The 20,408-nt window shown below is 48.1% G+C and overlaps 1 protein-coding gene across 1 annotated transcript; it reads right to left on the reverse strand.

Annotated features, from left to right (window-relative positions):
* Nucleotides 1–16,542: 16,542 nt before the first annotated feature.
* On the reverse strand, nt 16,543–20,052 carry LOC109764218 (uncharacterized). The gene is made up of 5 exons (XM_020323066.4): nt 19,579–20,052; nt 19,400–19,465; nt 17,802–17,910; nt 17,108–17,228; nt 16,543–16,996 (listed from the first exon to the last, which is right to left on the reverse strand). Exons 1-3 carry the CDS (start codon nt 19,924–19,926, stop codon nt 17,806–17,808), a joined length of 519 nt encoding a protein of 172 aa, XP_020178655.1. The 5' UTR covers nt 19,927–20,052; the 3' UTR covers nt 16,543–16,996; nt 17,108–17,228; nt 17,802–17,805.
* Between the last annotated feature and the right edge of the window lie 356 nt (nt 20,053–20,408).

The following is a 20,408-nucleotide window of genomic DNA, read 5'->3' on the forward strand; positions in this document are numbered from 1 at the left end:
CGATGATTTTCCACTTCACCCCGAAATTCAAATGTTTCAGAGTTATGTTTCATCAAGTAGATATACCCATATCTGCTCAAATCATCTGTGAAGGTCAGAAAATAACGATACCCGCCGGGAGCCTCAACACTCACCGGATCGCATACATTAGTATCTATTATTTCCAATAAGTTAGTTGCTTGCTCCATTGTTTCGGAGAACGAAGTCTTAGTCATCTTTGCCCATGAGGCATGGTTCGCAAGTATCAAGTGATTCCAAAAGCCCATCAGCATGGAGTTTCTTCATGCGCTTTACACCAATATGACCTAAACGGCAGTGCCACAAATATGTTGCACTATTATTATCAACCTTGCATCTTTTGGCTTCAATATTATAAATATGTGTATCACTACGATCGAGATTCAATAAACCATTCACCTTGGGTGTATGACCACAGAAGGTTTTATTCATGTAAATAGAATAACAATTATTCTTTGACTTAAATGAATAACCTTATTGCAATAAACATGATCCAATCATATTATGCTCAACGCAAACACCAAATAACATTTATTTAGGTTCAACACTAATCCTGAAAGTATAGGGAGTGTGCGATGATGATTATATCAATCTTGGAACCACTTCCAACACACATCGTCACTTCACCTTTAACTAGTCTCAGTTCATTTTGCAACTCCCATTTCGAGTTACTAATCTTAGCAACTGAACTAGTATCAAATACTGAGGGGTTGCTATAAACACTAGTAAAGTACACATCAATAACATGTGTATCAAATATACCTCAGTTCACTTTGCCATCCTTTTTATCCGCCAAATACTTGGGGCAGTTCCGCATCCATTAACCAGTCCTTTTGCAGTAGAAGCACTTAGTCTCAAGCTTAGGTCCAGACTTGGGCTTCTTCACTTGAGCAGCAACTTGCTTGCAATTCTTCTTGAAGTTCCCCTTCTTCCCTTTACCCTTTTACTTGAAACTAGTGGTCTTGTCAACCATCAACACTTGATGCTTTTCTTGATTTCTACCTTCGCCGATTTTAGCATCGCGAAGAGCTTGGGAATTGTTTTCGTCACCCCTTGCATATTATAGTTTATCACGAAGTTCTAGTAACTTGGTGATAGTGACTAGAGAACTTTTGTCAATTACTATCTTATCTAGAATATTAACTCCCACTTGATTCAAGCAATTGTAGTACCCAGACAATCTGAGCACATGCTCACTGGTTGAGCTATTCTCCTCCATCTTGTAGGAAAAGTACTGTCAGAGGTCTTATACCTCTTGACACGGGCATGAGTATGAAATACCAATTTCAACTCTTGGAACATCTTATATGCTCCATGGCATTCAAAAATGTTTTTGAAGTCCCGGTACTAGGCCATAAAGGATGGTGCACTAAACTATCAAGTAATCATTATACTGAGCTTGTCAAACGTTCATAATGTCTGCATCTGCTCCCGCAATAGGTCCGTCACCTAGCGGTGCATCAAGGACATAATTCTTCTGTGCAGCAATGAGGATAATCCTCAGATCACGGACCTAGTCCGCATCATTGCTACTATCAACTTTCAACTTAGTTTTCTCTAGGAACATATCATAAATAAAACGGGGAAGCTATACGCGAGCAATTGATCTACAACATAGATATGCAAATACTATCAGGACTAAGTCATGATAAATTAAAGTTCAATTTAATCATATTACTTAAGAAATCCCACTTAGATAGACATCCCTCTAAGCATCTAAGTGATCACGTGATCCATATCAACTAAACCATGTCCGATCATCATGTGAGATGGAGTAGTTTTCAATGGTGAACATCACTATGTTGATCATATCTACTATATGATTCACGCTCGACCTTTCGGTCTTAGTGTTCCAAGGCCATATGTGCATATGCTAGGCTTGTCAAGTTTAACCCGAGTATTCCGTGTGTGCAAAACTGGCTACCACCCGTTGTATGTGAACGTAGAGCTTATCACACTCGATCATCACGTGGTGTCTCGGCACGACGAACTGTCGCAACAGTGCATACTCAGGGAGAACATTTGTACCTTGAAATTTAGTGAGAGATCATCTTATAATGCTACCGCCATACTAAGCAAAATAAGATGCATAAAGGATAAACATCACATGCAATCAATATAAGTGATATGATATGGCCATCATCATCTTGTGCCTTTGATCTCCATCTCCAAAGCACCGTCATGATCACCATCGTCACCGGCTTGACACCTTGATCTCCATCGAAGCATCCTTGTTGTCTCGCCAACTATTGCTTCTACGACTATCGCTACCGCTTAGTGATAAAGTAAAGCAATTACATGCCGATTGCATTTCATACAATAAAGCGATAACCATATGGCTCCTGCCAGTTGCCGATAACTGTTACAAAACATGATCATCTCATACAAAAATTTATATATTATCACGTCTTCACCATATCACATCACAGCAAGCCCTGCAAAAACAAGTTAGACGTCCTCTACTTTGTTGTTGCAAGTTTTACATGGCTGCTATGGGCTTAGCAAGAACCGTTCTTACCTACGCATCAGAACCACAAGGATTTTTCGTCAAGTTTGTTGTTTTAACCTTCAACAAGGACCGGGCGTAGTCACACTCGATTCAACTAAAGTTGGAGAAACAGACACCCACTAGCCACCTGTGTGTGAAGCACGTTGGTAGAACCAGTCTCGCGTAAGCATACGCGTAATGTTGGTCTGAGCCGCTTCATCCAACAATACCGCCGAATCCAAGTATGACATGCTGGTAAGCAGTATGACTATTATCGCCCACAACTCTTTGTGTTCTACTCGTGCATATAACATCTACGCATAGACCTGGCTCTGATACCACTGTTGGGGAACGTAGTATTTCAAAAAAATTACCTACGCACACGCAAAATCCATCTAGGTGATGCATAGCAACGAGCAGGGAGAGTGTGTCCACGTACCCTCGTAGACCGAAAGCGGAAGCGTTTAGTAACGCGGTTGATGTAGTCAAACGTCTTCGCGATCCAACTGATCCAAGTACCAAATGCACGGCACCTCCGCAATCTGCACACGTTCAGCTCGGTGACGTCCCTCGTACTCTTGATCCAACTGAGGCCGAGGGAGAGTTCCATCAGCATTACGGCATGGTGACGGTGTTGATGAAGTTACCGACGCAGGGCTTCGCCTAAGCACTACAACAATATGACCGAGGTGGAAATCCGTGGAGGGGGGACCGCAAACGGCTAAGACAACTGTCAACTTGTGTGTCTATGGGGTGCCCCCCTCCCGTATATAAAGGAGTGGAGGGGGGAGAGCCGGCCCTCATAGGGCGTGCCCAAGGGGGGAGTCCTACTCCCAGTAGGAGTAGGTTTCCCCCTCTTCCCTTGTTCGAGTAGGAGAAGAAGGAAGAGGGAGAGAGAGGGAAGGAAAGGGGGGCCCGTCCCCCCACCCAATTCGGATTGGGCTTGGGGGGCGCGCCCTCCACCTGGCTGCCTCCTCCTCTCTACCACTAAGGCCCAATAAGGCCCATTGACTCCCCGGGGGGTTCCGGTAACCCCCCAGTACTCCAGTAAATGCCCGAACTCATCTGGAACCCTTCTGGTGTCCAAACATAGCCTTCCAATATATCAAACTTTATGTGTCGACCATTTCGTGACTCCTCGTCATGTTTGTGATCACATCCAGGACTCCGAACTACCTTCGTTACATCAAAACACATAAACTCATAATACCGGTCGTCATCGAACATTAAGCGTGCGGACCCTACGGGTTCGAGAACTATGTAGACATGACCGAGAATCACTTCCGGTCAATAACCAATAGCGGAACCTGGATGCTCATATTGGTTCCTACATATTCTATGAAGATCTTTATCGGTTAAACCGCATAACAACATACGTTGTTCCCTTTGTCATCGGTATGTTACTTGCCCGAGATTCGATCGTCGGTATCATCATACCTAGTTCAATCTCGTTACCGGCAAGTCTCTTTACTCGTTCCGTAATGCATCATCCCATGGCTAACTCATTAGTCACATTGCTTGCAAGGCTTATAGTGATGTGCATTACCGAGAGGGCCCAGAGATACCTCTCCAACAATCGGAGTGACAAATCCTAATGTCGATCTATGCCAACTCAACAAACACCATCGGAGACACCTGTAGAGCATCTTTACAATCGCCCAGTTACGTTATGACGTTCGATAGCACACTAAATGTTCCTCCGGTATTCGGGAGTTGCATAATCTCATAGTCATAGGAACATGTATAAGTTATGAAGAAAGCAATAGCAATAAACTCGATCATAATGCTAAGCTAACGGATGGGTCTTGTCCATCACATCATTCTCTGATGATGTGATCCCATTCATCAAATGACAACACATGTCTATGGCTAGGAAACTTAACCATCTTTGATTAACGAGCTAGTCAAGTAGAGCCATACTAGGGACACTCTGTTTGTCTATGTATTCACACATGTACTAAGTTTCCGGTTAATACAATTCTAGCATGAATAATAAACATTTATCGTGATATAAGGAAATATAAATAACAACTTTATTATTGCCTCTACGGCATATTTCCTTCATGGTCAAGACGTGATGAGATATAAATTGTTGTATGAGATGATCATGTTTTGTAAAAATTATCGGCAACTGGCAGGAACCTTATGGTTGTCGCTTTATTGTATGAACTGCAATCGCCATCTAATTGCTTTACTTTATCACTAAGCGGTAGCGATATTCGTGGAAGCAACAGTTGGCGAGACGACAACAACGCTATGATGGAGATCAAGGTGTCAAGCCGGTGATGATGGAGATCATGACGGTGCTTTGGAGATGGAGATCAAAGGCACAAGATGATGATGGCCATATCATGTCACATATTTTGATTGCATGTGATGTTTATCCTTTATGTATCTTTTTTTGCTTAGTACGGCAGTAGCATTATAAGATGATCCCTCACTAAATTTCAAGGTACAAGTGTTCTCCCTGAGTATGCACCGTTGCTACAGTTCGTCGTGCCGAGACACCACGTGATGATCGGGTTTGATAAGCTCTACGTTCACATACAATAGGTGCAAGCCAGTTTTGCACATGCAGAATACTCGCATTAAACTTGACGAGCCTAGCATATGCAGATATGGCCTCGGAACACTGAGACCGAAAGGTCGAACGTGAATCATATAGTAGATATGATCAACAAAGTGATGTTCACCATTGAAAACTACTCCATCTCACGTGATGATCGGACATGGTTTAGTTGATATGGATCACGTGATCATTTAGATGACTAGAGGGATGTCTATCTAAGTGGGAGTTCTTAAGTAATATGATTAATTGAACGTTAATTTATCATGAACTTAGTCCTGATAGTTTTTGCATATCTATGTTGTAGATCAATACCTCGCATATAGCTCCCCTATTTTATTTTTGATGTGTTCCTAGAGAAATATAAGTTGAAAGATGATAGTAGCAATGGTGTGGACTGGGTCCATGATCAAAGGATGATCCTCATTGCTGCACAGAAGAATTATGTCCTTGATGCACCACTAGGTGACGGACCTATTGCAGGAGTAGATACAGACGTTATGAACGTTCGGCAAGCTCGGTATGATGACTACTTGATAGTATTGCGCCATGCTTTACGGATTAGAACCGGGACTTCAAAAACCTTTTGAACACAAGGAGCATATAAGATGTTCCAAGAGCTGAAATTGGTATTTCAGACTCATGCCCGAGTCGAGAGGTATGAGACCTCTAACAAGTAATTTGCCTACAAGATGGAGGAGAATAGCTCAACTAGTGAGCATGTGCTTAGAATGTCTGAGTACCACAATCGCTTGAATCAAGAGGGAGTTAATATTCCAGATAAGATGGTGATTGACAGAGTTCTCTAGTCACTATCACCAAGTTACTGGAACTTCGTGATGAATTATAATATGCAAGGGATGACGAAAACGATTCCCGAGCTCTTCGCGATGCTAAAATCGACGAAGGTAGAAATCAAGAAAGAGCATCAAGTGTTGATGGTTAAAAAGACCACTAGTTTCAAGGAAAGGGGCAAAGGAAAAGAAAGGGGACTTCAATAAATAATGGCAAGCAAGTTGCCACTCCCATAAAGAAACCCAAACCTAGACCTAAGCTTGAAACTGAGTGCTTCTACTGGAAAGGGAATGGTCACTGGAAGCGGAACTACCCCAAATACTTGGCGGATAAGAAGGATGGCAAAGTGAACAAAGGTATCTTTGATATATATGTTATTGATGTGTACTTTACTAGTGTTCATAGTAACCCCAGGGTATTTGATACCGGTTCAGTTGCTAAGATTAGTAACTCGAAACAGGAGTTGCAAAATGAACAGAGACTAGTTAAGGGCAAGGTGACGGTGCGTGTTGGAAGTGATTCCAAGGTTGATAAGAACACCATCGCATACTCCCTCTACCTTCGGGATTAGTATTGCACCTAAATAAATGTTATTTGGTGTTTGCGTTAAGCATGAATATGATCGGATCATGTTTATTGCGATACGGTTATTCATTTAAGTCAGAGAATAATTGGTGTTCTGTTTACATGAATAAAACCTTCCATGGCCTTACATCCAATGTAAATGGTTTACTGAATCTCGATCATAGTAATACACATATTCATAATATTGATGCCAAAAGATGCAAAGTTAATGATCATAGTGCAACTTATTTGTGGCACTGCCGTTTAGGTCATATTGGTGTAAAGCGCATGAAGAAACTCCATGCAGATGGGCTTTTGGAATCACCTGATTATGAATCATTTGATACTTGCGAACCATGCCTCATGGGCAAGATGACTAAGACTCCGTTCTCTGAACAATGGAGCGAGCCACTTACTTATTGGAAATAATACATACTGATGTATGCGGTCCGATGAGTGTTGAGGCTCGCGGCGGGTATAGTTATTTTCTGACCTTCACAGATGATTTGAGCAGATATGGGTATATCTACTTCATGAAACATAAGTCTGAAACGTTTGAAAAGTTCAATGAATTTCAGAGTGAAGTGGAAAATCATCGTAATTAGAAAGTAAAGTTTCTACAATCTGATCGTGGAGGTGAATATTTGAGTTACGAGTTTGGTCTTCATTTGAAACAATGTGGAATAGTTTTGCAACTCATGCCACCTGGAACACCACAGCGTAATGGTGTGTCTGAACATCATAACCGTACTTTATTAGATATGGTGCGATTTATGATGTTTCTTACCGATTTATCACTATCGTTTTGGGGTTATGCTTTAGAGACGGCTGCATTCACGTTAAATAGGGCACCATCTAAATCCGTTGAGACGACACCGTATGAACTTTGGTTTGGCAAGAAACCTAAGCTATCGTTCTTAAAAGTTGGCGCTGCGATGCTTATGTGAAAAAGCTTCAACTTGATAAGCTCGAACCCAAATCGGAGAAATGCGTCTTCATAGGATACCCAAAGGAAACTGTTGGGTACACCTTCTATCACAGATCCGAAGGCAAGATATTCGTTGCTAAGAATGGATCCTTTCTAGAGAAGAAGTTTCTCTTGAAAGAAGTGAGTGGGAGGAATGTAGAACTTGATGAGGTAATTGTAACTTCTCCCGAATTGGAAAGTAGTTCATCACAGAAAACAGTTCCAGTGATTCCTACACCAATTAGTGAGGAAGCCAATGATGATGATCATGAAACTTCAGATCAAGTTACTACTGAACCTCGTAGGTCAACCAGAGTACGGTCCGCACCAGAGTGGTACGGTAATCCTATTCTGGAAGTCATGTTACTAGACCATGACGAACCTACGAACTATGAGGAAGCAATGATGAGCCCAGATTCCGCGAAATGGCTTGAGGCCATGAAATCTGAGATGGGATCCATGTATGAGAACAAAGTATGGACTTTGATTGACTTGCTCGATGATCGGCGAGCCATTGAGAATAAATAGGTCTTCAAGAGGAAGACAGACCCTGATAGTAGTGTTACTATCTACAAAAGCTCGAATTGTCGCAAAAAGTTTTCGACAAGTTCAAGGTGTTGACTACGATAAGATTTTCTCACTCGTAGCGATGCTTAAGTCTGTCCGAATCATGTTAGCAATTGCCACATTTTACGAAATCTGGCAAATGGATGTCAAAACTACATTCCTTAATGGATTTCTTAAAGAAGAGTTGTATATGATGCAACAAGAAGGTTTGTCAATCCTAAATGTGCTAACAAAGTGTGCAAGTTCCAGAGATCCATCTATGGACTGGTGCAAGCATCTCGGAGTTGGAATATACGCTTTGATAAGGTGATCAAAGCATATGGTTTTATACAGACTTTTGGTGAAACCTGTATTGACAAGAAAGTGAGTGGGAGCACTACAGCCTTTCTGATAAGTATGTGAATGACATATTGTTGATCAGAAATGATGTAGAATTTTCTGGAAAGCATAAAGGAGTGTTTGAAAGGAGTTTTTCAAAGAAAGACCTCGGTGAAGCTGCTTACATATTAAGCATCAAGATCTATAGATATAGATCAAGATGCTTGATAAGTTTTTTCAATGAGTACATACCTTGAAAAGTTTTTGAAGTAGTTCAAAATGGAACAGCCAAAGAAGGAGTTCTTGCCTGTGTTGCAAGGTGTGAAGTTGAGTAATGACTCAAAACCCAACCATGGAAGAAAATAGAAAGAGAATGAAAAAGTCATTCCGTATGCCTTAGTCATAGGTTCTATAAAGTATGCTATGTTGTGTACCAGACCTATTGTGTACCTCACCATGAGTTTGGCACGAGGGTACAATAGTGATCCAGGAGTGGATCACTGGACAGCGGTCAAAATTATCCTTAGAGGAATAAGGGCATGTTTCTCGGTTATGGAGGTGACAAAAAGTTCGTCGTAAAGGGTTACGTCGATGCAAGCTTTGACACTGATCCGGATGACTCTAAGTCTCAATCTGGATACATATTGAAAGTGGGAGCAATTAGCTAGAGTAGCTCCGTGCAGAGCATTGTAGACATAGAAAATATGCAAAATACATACGGCTCTGAATGTGGCAGACCCGTTGACTAAACTTCTCTCACAAGAAAAACATGATCACTCTTTGGGTGTTAATAACATAGCGATGTGAACTAGATTATTGAATCTAGTAAACTCTTTGGGTGTTAGTCACATGGAGATGTGAACTAATCACATAAAGATGTGAACTATTGGTGTTAAATCACATGACGATGTGAACTAGATTATTAACTCTAGTGCAAGTGGGAGACTAAAGGAAATATGCCCTAGAGGAAATAATAAAGTTGTTATTTATATTTCCTTATATCATGAAAAATGTTTATTATTCATGCTAGAATTGTATTAACCGGAAACTTAGTACATGTGTGAATACATAGACAAAACAGAGTGTCCCTAGTATGCCTCTACTTGACTAGCTCGTTAATCAAAGATGGTTAAGTTTCCTGACCCATAGACATGTGTTGTCATTTGATGAACAGGACCACATCATTAGAGAATGATGTGATGGACAAGACCCATCCGTTAGCTTAGCATAATGGTTGTTTAGTTTTATTGCTATTGCTTTCTTCATGACTTATACATGTTCCTCTGACTATGAGATTATGCAACTCCCGAATACCGGAGGAACACCTTGTGTGCTATCAAACGTCACAACGTAATTTGGTGATTATAAGGATGCTCTACAGGTGTCTCCGAAGGTGTTTGTTGGGTTGGCATAGATCAAGATTAGGACTTGTCACTCCGTATATCGGAGAGGTATCTTTAGGCCCTCTTGGTAATGCACATCACTATAAGCCTTGCAAGCAATGTGACTAATGAGTTAGTTACGGGATGATGCATTACGGGACGAGAAAAGAGACTTGCCGGTAATGAGATTGAACTAGGTACGATGATACCGACGATCGAATCTCGGGCAAGTAACATACCGATGACAAAATGAATGACGTATGTTATTGTGCGGTTTGACCGATAAACATCTTCGTAGAATATGTAGGAGCCAATATGAGCATCCAGGTTCCGCTGTTGGTTATTGACCGGAGATGTGTCTCGGTCATGTCTACATAGTTCTCGAACCCGTAGGGTCCGCGCGCTTAACGTTCCATGATGATTTGTATTATGAGTTATGTGTTTTGGTGACCGAAGTTTGTTCGGAGTCCCGGATGAGATCACGGACATGACGAGGAGTCTCGAAATGGTCGAGAGGTAAAGATTGATATATTGGAAGGTAGTACTTGGACACCGGAAGGGTTCCAGAGTGTATCGGGTACATACCGGAGTACCGGAGGGGTTACCGGAACCCGTTGGGGAAAGATATGGTCCATATGGGCCATAGGAGGGAGGCTAACCAGCCCACAAGGGGCTGGTGCTCCCCCCCACAAGGGAGGAGGCCGAATAGGATTAGGGAAGGGGCGGCGCCCCCCTTTCCTTCTCCTACTCCCTCTCCTTTCCCCTTTCCCCCTCCGGAAGAAGGAAAAAGGGGGGAGCCGAATCCTACTAGGACTGGAGTCCTAGTAGGACTCCCCTCTCCCTGGTGTGCCCCTTGGTGGCCGGCGTCCTCCTCCCCTCCTTTATATACGGGGGCAGGGGCACCCCAAAGCACAACAGTTGTTTCTTAGCCGTGTGCGGTTCTCCCCTCCACAGTTTACCACCTCGGTCATATTGTCATAGTGCTTAGGCAAAGCCCTGCGCGGATCACATCACCAAGACCGTCGCCAGGCCGTCGTGCTAATGGAACTCTCCCTCGACCCTCTACTAGATCAAGAGCTCGAGGGATGTCATTGTGCTGAACGTGTGCTGAACACGGAGGTGTCGTACGTTCGGTACTTGGATTGGTTGGATCGTGAAGACGTTTGACTACATCAACTGTGTTACTAAACGCTTCCGTTTTCGGTCTACTAGGGTACGTGGACACACTCTCCCGTCTCGTTGCTATGCATCTCCTAAATAGATCTTGCCTGATCGTAGGTAATTTTTTGAAATACTGCGCTCCCCAACAGTCGCACTCCTGGGCGGCCTGGCTGCGCTCCTGCTCCTTGGTGTGGAGCTCGGATTCCACCTCGCCCAGGCGTTTCCGCAGATCAGCGGCGGCCTCTGCCAAGACAAGAAAGAAAAGTGTCAACACCAACCAAAAAATAAGAAGTCACCGGAAGATCCGGCCCGACTGCTCAGCAGTTAGCCCAAATCTCGGGGGCTACACCCAGCGGGTGCGCTGACGCGCCCCCGCGGAAAAGAACTCGAAGTGCTTACTTCGGCTCTCCGCCAGATCAGCGGCCCGCTTGGTCAACTCCTGGAACTGGGAGTTGTAGGCGGTCGCGTGGATGTTATGGTAGTCCTGCAACGTAGACAACAGAAGAAAAAGCAAGTCAGCACTCGGAGCTCACCTTGAAGTTCCGAACCGCCTGCTCAGCAACCGGCCTGGAACTCAGGGGCTACACCTAGTGGGTGCGCTGGCGCGCCCCCACGGAAGATCACAAGAATTGAAAAACAAGAAGCAAATAACATACCCGGACGACCGTCTGCATTGCCAGAAACTCCTGCACGGATTGCTGGAGGGTGGCACCGTGGGTGTTGAACTGGGCCAGGACGTCCTGCATAGCCATGTTCAGGAGACCCGAGCCAGCCCCAGACGTCCATTCTGGGGGGCCGGCGCTGGTGGCCTCGGTGTCGGCCCCGACGAGCTCGCAGCCCCGATCTCCATCGGCCTTGGCGCTGAGGCCGCCTTCTCCGGGCGCCGGCGCGCCGGAGCGCGGATCGTGGGAGTCGGACCCACCACCAACTCGGAGCCAGATGGCGGCACCAGCGGCGCTTCAGGCCGACTGCCCTGTGCGTCGGCAGTCGGCGCGAGCAGAGGCACCTCCGCCTCCAAGACGAGGGGCCTGCCCCTCCCCTCTCTAGGGCCGGCTGGTCGTCACTAGCCCCTGCAGTCGACGCTTGGCCCTCCAGCGCCATTGGCTCCGCAAGTTGAGGACCGGTGGGCTCTGGAGCCCTACTGTGGGACGCCTCCTCCTCTTGTGCCTTGGCAGCCGCGTCCCCTACTCCTTGGCCGTCGGGTCGGCTTGCGACTTCGCCGCCGCGTCGGCCTCCACTCGTGCCGCTTCGGCCGTGTCCGCCTGGGCCGCGGCCTCCCGCTCCTCTTGAGCCTCCCGCACATTCTTCTCCGTTGCCTCCTGAAGGGCGGCGATCGGGTCCACACGCCGGGTGTCGGCGGAGCCGTCTGCCGCCCCAACCACTAAGCCAGACGGGGCCCGCGACAGAGAAAGCAGGGCCCTATGGAAACACGGCAAGAAGAAGCTAAGAAGAAGTTTGAAAGAAAGAAGAAACAAATACAAGGCCAAGATACTTACACAGAGACCAGCGGGCGCGGCTTCGGGCCCTTCCGAAGAGCGGCCGCCTTCGTGGCCTCCTGCCGCTTGGTCGCCGCAGTCGTGGGCTTGGCCTTCTTGGGCCGACTGCCAAATAACCCGGCATCGGCCTGACGCTTCGGCGCGCCGGGTGCACTAGTCGGCGCGGTCGAGGAACCGGCGCCGGGAGCGCAGGCGGCTCGTCGTCTTCTTCGTGGTCGTCCGGCCAGTCCCCGAGGCCACCTCCCGCGGAGCCGCCTGCTCCCTCGCCGCCACCTCCTATGGCTTCCTCCTCTTCCACAGCACCACCCCCAGCTCAGGGTTGTCCGCGTCACTTTCTGCGCGGTCCGCCATGTACTGCCTGGGGCCAGCGCGCCATCGGTCGTCTGGCCCGGGAAGCGCTGCATCGTGGCCAGATGGTCAGGCGGCAAGAAGAAATCTGGATAAACAAACAAAGGGAACCAGAAGACTTACCGCAGGCGGCGGGTTTGCGCGGTTGTACGGCTCCTTGCCGAACCGCTAGTCCGTCTCCGAGAGTTTGCATTCGGAGAAGATGTTTACTAGCCGGACCACCCCCACATCCGGCAGCACTTTGGTGCACATCCGACACGGGTCCGGGCGCCCAATCATATTGCTGATCAGGTGGGGCCGGGCTTGAAGGGCAGCACCCGGCGCTCCACGAAGGCGGCAAGCAGATCCGAGGCCCTAAGAGCCTCTAACTCCGTCATCTCCTGGAGTCGGGTGAGAGCGATGGAGGCGGCGGCCGACAGGTTCTTCGGCAGGAACTTCCAGTTTGTGCGAGGCTCAACAGGCGGGTCGGCTGCATAAGCTGACAGGTTGACGAAGTCCAGCGTCGCGTGTACGTTCTGGACATAGAAGTAAGACTTCTGCCACAGTTTGGCCGACTGTAGCAGCGCGAGGGCCAGGAAGCGGATCCTAGAGCCAGAACGCCGCACCGCAACGCAGGCCCTGCATGGAGCCGCCTCGTCCTTGGCGGCGGTGCCGAGCTTGAGGTAGAGGAGTTCCTCCCACAGCTCAAGCGTCGGCAAGACGCCAAGGTACCCCTCGCAGAGGGTGACGAAGGCGGCAAGCAGCACCACGGTGTTGGGCGTGAGATGATCTGGCTGCAAGCCGAAGATGTTGAGGAAGGAGCGGAGGAAATCGCTCGCCGGAAGGCCGAAGCCGTGGAGGAAGTGCGACTGGAAGACGACGTGCTAGCCGTCCTCTGGCGCCGGCGAGATCTCCGTCTCGGGAGGGACGTGCACCTTCATGTACGACGCGCGGGGCAGCCGCCGCGTCTGGCGGAGCAACGCGAGGTGATCCTCGTGGACGTTGGAACCGTCCCAATCGCCGGAGCGCCCGCCGCGCGCCGTGGACGCGGTTGCTCGGCGTTGACACGGTGCGGTGACGAACGGACGAGGCCGCGGCAGGTCGAAGAGGCCTTGCGACAGCGGCTAATGCGGTGCTCCGGCAGCGAGCGGCAGCGGGGCGGCAGCGGGGCGGCAGCAGGAGAGCAAAGGACAAAGAGAGAGGAAGAAGATAGGGAGCGGGGAAGGCGCGCGTGCGTTCTGTCGCGCCCCCTCCCCCTATTTATAGGCCGGCGGCGGCGGAGCCGAGAGGGCGAGACGTGGGGGCGTGGGATTAACTGCGCCCATTTCCCCTGCGCCCCCGCACCTTCCGCGCCATAACGGCGTGGAGTTACTGCGCAGAAGAGCAACCGTTTGCCTCGGTCGCAGCGGATCCGCGTGCGCCGAGGCCCTGTAGTGGCGGGCTCGGGCCTGCTGCGACGTCCCATCGCGCGCGTGGGCTGGCAGGCCAGCCTGGTCTGCTGGCGCCGCATGGCGAACGAGCAACGGGTGGCAAGCATGTCACCCGGCTGGCGAGCCACCCAGCCTCCACCTCGACGTTTCGAATTCACCAGTCGGTCGGCCGCTCCATGGCCGGCTCCTAGCAATCGGCGTCTCCAGAAAACTGACAAAGCAGGATTACCAAGACACCCGAAGTGGGAAGCTGCCGAGGCCCCTCGATTTCTGCCGTGGCGCCTCACCAGCTTCGGGGACTACTATCAGAGTAAATGACCACGGGTAGCCTCATCAGCCCCCCATGGTATTTCAAGACATCGGGGCCGGTTGCGCCCCTCACACCTCGCGGATGAAAAACCGACTCTACGGGCCGTCTGGTCCGACGGCCGGCTGCCAGAAGACGGCGCGCCCCCAACAGACGGCCCCCATGGGGCCGGCATCTAGCGGGCGGCCCTGTGCCACCTCAAAGTTTGCACCCATTCACTGCAATGAGACGGTGCATGGCTACAGTACAACCTGCCGCCTCCAAATCTATGGCTGAGCGTGGCCACAGTGCGGGCATACCAAGCGGACACCCCTCACCCGGCGGGGCACTGTTGCCACGCAGCCCGTGACATCACCTACAACATAGGGAGCCACGCTCCCACGATGGGCGGTCGGTACGGCCCGCAGGCGGCGGGTGAGGGAGTCCTGGACTAAGGGGTCCTCGGGCGTCCGGCCTGTTAGCCATGGGCCGGACTGATGGGCTGCGAAGATACGAAGACCGAAGACTGCACCCGTGTCCGAATGGGACTCTCCTTGGCGTGGAGGGCAAGCTGGGCGATCAAATATGTAGATTACTTTCTTTGTAACCGACTTTGTGTAACCCTAGATCCTCCCGGTGTCTATATAAACCGAGGAGTTAGTCCGGAGGAAGATATACTCATTACCATAGTCATATTCATCAAGATCAATCAAGCAGGAAGTAGGGTATTACCTCCATAGAGAGGGCCGAACCTGGGTAAACATTGTGTCCCATGTCTCCTGTTACCATCGACCTTAGACGCACAGTTCGGGACCCCCTACCCGAGATCCGCCAGTTTTGACACCGACATTGGTGCTTTCATTGAGAGTTCCACTGTGACGTCGACGACAGGATCGATGGCTCGCCTTGTTCTCAAAGACAACATCACCTCCGGAGGAGCACTGGCCCCAGGCCAAACCCTCCGGCTGGGCGGCTTTACAATGACCGCCCGTTCTGCCGTTAAGCCGACGATGACCTCTCGGGTCATCGAAAATCATCTCCGTGTCGAATCCGAACTCGCCAAATAGATGGATCCGGCAGAGTTTTCGTCTTTGAACGAGCTCCTCGATCGCATCGCCACCCTGGGGATCGCCACAGATTACGATCGGATTGGGCTTAAACCCGATCAGAGAGAAATCAAATCTCCACCGATCACCCACCAGATAGCGGTAGTCGCGGAGCAAGACGACGACCCCTCCTGTATGACGAGGACGGATTATGTTTGGATCTCTGACCCTGAAGAGCCGGACACCCACCGGTGAGAAGATGCGACCTGCCTTCCGAACATAGAATCGGACGGCGGGCCTAAACAATCAGCGGACACTCCGAAGCCCGTACTGATAAGTCCGGAGGATCTTCAGACTCCAGATCAACAATTGGGTCAGGGTCCGGATTTAAAACCACCCACCCAGATATCAGCGCTCTCACGAACATACAGCAGCAGTCTCAGGAGACGGTCCACCACTTCTGGGCCAGATTCCTCCTTGCCAAGAACAAGGTTACAGATTGTTGTGACGAGGACACAATATCAGCGTTCTACAACAATTGCACGGACGAAGGAATCCTCAACGCCCTCAATCGCCGCCGCATAACACACTTCGCTGACCTGACAACTATCGTACAGAAGTACAGCGCAATGGAAAGCCCCTGGAAAATTCAGGCAGCTCGTTGGGAACCATCGATCCCAACTCAACCTCTCGTTCAGGCGAAAAGGGCACACCCTCGTGGTATGCCCGGTCCAGTAGCCCAGAAATATAAGCCCATTGTGCAGCATGGAACTGTTCTGGAGGGATGGCTCGATGGCCCATGCAAAATACACACAACGCCGAATACCATATCAACCCACAGCCTTACACTACTAGGGAAAAGGCTACTAGCAGCGCGGGTAAAATGGCTACTAGTAGCGCAGGTACTCGTGCTACTAGTACCGCGCTACAGCTAAAAGTTAGTAGTAACGTGGGTCGAACCCTCGCTAACTTTGTTAGTAGCAGCGAGGGTTCAATCCGCGCTACTACTATTATGAACCGCGCTACTACTAATGAAATAGTAGTAGCGTGTCTATAGTCCCAACGCGACTAGTATCCTAAATACTAGTAGCGCGCCATTTTATCCCCACGCCACTACTAACTTATTAGGAATTAAAAAAACAACCAAATTCATTCTATCACACAGTTGTCGTATCTTCTCCAGTTCCTCATTGTAGCAGCAACTCATGTATAATTTCATTCTATCGCAGTTACATAAGCAACTACGTTCGTCCTTGTAGCAGCAACTCATGTATAATTCCATTCTATCGCACAGTTACATAAGCAACTACCTACGTAACTTGTTATGGCCCGATCCAAAAATTGGACCACTCGTCAATGTGCGGCGCCTGCCCGGCCTGATCTCGCGGGCCTGCAGCTGCGACGAAGCATATTAGATAGCCTCGAAGAGCCACACCTGACTGACGACAGCCGCAGCCTTGAGTTGCAACGCAGTCACGTCCCTCGCTCTGGCCCTCAGCTCCAACTGGACCGGTCGATGTCGTCCTTGTGCCTCGCCACCAGCGGACGGAGGAAGCCATCGTACACGTGCCCCGCTCCCCGCACTCTAAAACCCAAACATCATTAAGATTCAGATTCAGAATTAGCCACATATCGAATCAAGTATATCTGAATGTTGATCATCTCTCGGGCTCGGGGTGTCTGGTCGACTGCTTACCCGTGTGTTGGGGTGACAGAGGTAGAGAACGAGCAGCAGCTTCGCTTCTCTGTACATCGGTAGCCACGACACCGTCCAGTCCATGAACCTCTCGACGACCATCATCGTCGCTACCAGAACCCTACAGCATTACAAACAAAGGTTAAGAAACTTCAGATTCTTCAGAAGAATGGCACGAAAAAACAATGCGGTACATGCAGATGCCAATGTGCAACATTTTTTTCCAGAGATTCTTATTTAAGCCGTAATGCACAATTGAAGCTATAAGCTATTTCCTAGTAGTGAAAAGTGCATAGAAAAACATAAAGCCCAAAAGAAACACAGAATCAGGCAAATCATGCAACCACATAATCAGGTTAACTTCTATTTACTCACAAATCAAATGACATCAAAACCAACATACTGGCATTGGTCCTCCACACAATGGGTGCGAAAGAGGCTGACTGAGATCATAAAAAAATTAATATAAGAAGGACCAACACTCATATTTCAGTCCAGACATATACGAGGACATATCATAAGGCACATACAAAGTAGCAATGAATAGATAAGACATGCTGGATCAGTTTTCCTTAGTTAAATATAGTAACTGTTATGGAAGCAGTCATAGTGTACATTTTACACTAAAGCAATCATTTCTTTCAGCTTGAAACAGAGACACCAAAAAAGGAGGAAGTATCAGGCACACATTTACCTTGTCAGAAATCAGATACTCGGCATGCACGCAATCTGAACAATTTCCTTATCAATGCCAAGTTCCTGCCCACCAAACTGGTTGCATGGGAAAGCAAAGATCTCAAAACCTGTAGTCCCATAAAATTGTTAGCATAACATATCGTAACTCAAAATCAAGGACTAGTCATATGCAGATAGATCATCCCCTGGTCCTTGTACTTCTCGTAAGTTCCATGTAACAAAATGCAATTGGTTAGAATCGAACCAAAACCACGCGTGTTGCACGATGGCGTCGAAAGCTCACTTAATGGATCACCAAATGTGAAATCCCTATAGACTTGGCTGTAAATCTAATCATTTCTAATTACCTATTTCTAAAGTGCAAGACACAGGACATCCATTATGAATTCAGAAACTATAACATCAGTTTTTTTTCTTCTGAAGTGCACATCTTTTACTTATTTGCATGTAGCAGCTGCCATGTATCCATTGTGAATTCAGAAACTATAACATCAGTTTGGTTGTTTTTTTGCCATGACGAAAATATTAAATAAGATACAATACACGGCGAAGTGATGAAGTGCCAATTTATCTCTCCTTCCCCTTCTGCATTTTTATTCTTTTAGATGATGTGATGTACAAATTATCATCAGCCTATATGTACTTACATCTTTATAAATAAATCGTTCTGTTTATGAGTGCAAGCATATTTGATTATTATTGAACTATTATTGCATCTATGCTTAATTGGGAGCATACAACTGTTTAAGTTCTTGCATACTATTCTTAATGGTGGGGTCATATTGTTCTGAACCTTTTATTATGTCCATCACATGCAGGTTTGAAGGTGCTGTGAAGGTGCTGTGATTTTGGACAAAAGGAAGGAAGGAAGAATAGTTTGCTCAATACAAGTCAAGAAGGAGGTCCTACACGCTACCAAAGTCAGAGCTGCACATGTATTTGGAGGAAAATTTCGAAAGCACTGAGGAAAGTTTTGATATTTTGATTTGGTGGAGAACACATGCTGAAAAATATCCTTTTAGATGGTTTGATCCAATATCTTTTAGCAATGTTCCTGAATTTCTTTCTTCTTAAAAATCCAATCTATTTAGTGCTTGTCTAGATACCCTTTTGTCCATTCCTTTCTAATAATTTGTCTGTTTGTATTCCAGATCTTAATTTTGAATTTTGTATTCTGCAGTACATGTACTGTGTAATCTGACAAGACATGTTGATCGAATCCAAGCTCGTATCAGCCGCTTAGTCCATCTATGATGTGTTGTCAAAGAAAAAGGATCAACTGAACAATAGAGATGATGTTGGGGCCTGGAGGAAACTATGCTGCCTTGCTTGTTATGTGAAGCTAGTGCTTGGTCCTCATTTGGTTGCTTTGTAATAAAATCAGTGTTTTTATTCATTCTCCAACTTTGAATGGTGAATCATGCAAGAACTGTTCTGTTATGGCAGAGAACCATTGATGCCCTTTTTATGGCATAGAAAGTATTGTCAAATTATCATCACTAGCCAATTTCACATATACTGCAGATTTAGATCCAACAACAGAGGAATCATCACTAGCCAATTTCACATATACTGCAGATGCTAATTTTGGCTCACCAGGCTGGTTCCGACGAGCTTGGTCAGCCTGGAGGCGTCCTGGTAGCGCTGCTCCTCGATGGCGCTCTGCGAGGGTCGATCAAAACAACGGGTGAGGGGAACAAAGCAGGGGACGGGGACAAACCCTAGGTATTAACAATCAGGGCTGGAATCGGTGAGGAGGCAGCGAGCGAGCAGACCTTGAGCTCGGCCATGATGCAGGAGACGGCGTCGGCGGCGGTGGCGTCGAGGAGGGCGCGCTTGAGGGCGGCGGCCTCGGCGAAGTCCTCGGCCTCCACGGCCTCCTCCAGCTGGAAGCGCAGCACGGACGCGTAGATCTCGGCCTGGTCCACCTCCGCGAAGTGCCAGCTCCAGCGGGTCCAGTCCCACGCCGATGCCGATGCCGCGGGTAAGGAGGCCGCGGTGCAGCGGCATGCCGTAGCGGAGGTGGAGCTGGCGGCGTGGCGGAGGGGGCGGGGGCGGGCAGCGGCGCGAGACATGGAGCGGCGGGCGCGCGGCCGCCGGCGTGGCGCACACGGCAGGGGCATGGGGCGGACGAACGGAGGAGAGGAGGTGGAAGGGAGGACGGCGGCGAGTGGATTGGGAGAGGAGAGGAGGTTGGGGATCTGGATCGGGCTGCGTGGTTTTTTTTAGACAGACGGGGGGTGGGTGGTGTGGGACGGTTGGTGGGGTGGGAGTGTGGATCGGCCCGGGGTGGACACGCTTAGTAGTAGCGTGGGGGTCTTACCTGCGCTACTTACTTAGTAGTAGCGTCTGTTTTACACCCCTCGCTATTACTATGGCCTATCCCAGGGGCATTGTTGGAGACCATTTAGTAGCAGCGCGGGTTTATACCCCTCGCTACTACTATCAACTTAGTAGTAGCGCGGTTTTTATACCCCTCGCTACTACTAATTAGCAGTAGCGCCCATTTTTAAACCGCGCTACTGATAAACTTATGTGTATAAGGTTTTCCCTAGTAGTGTTAGAGCATGTTGGATACTCCGGCAGGTAGCCAAGAGCGGCGAGG

The sequence above is a fragment of the Aegilops tauschii genome, chromosome 3, assembly GCF_002575655.3.
Source record: "Aegilops tauschii subsp. strangulata cultivar AL8/78 chromosome 3, Aet v6.0, whole genome shotgun sequence".
NCBI classification, from domain to species: domain Eukaryota; kingdom Viridiplantae; phylum Streptophyta; class Magnoliopsida; order Poales; family Poaceae; genus Aegilops; species Aegilops tauschii.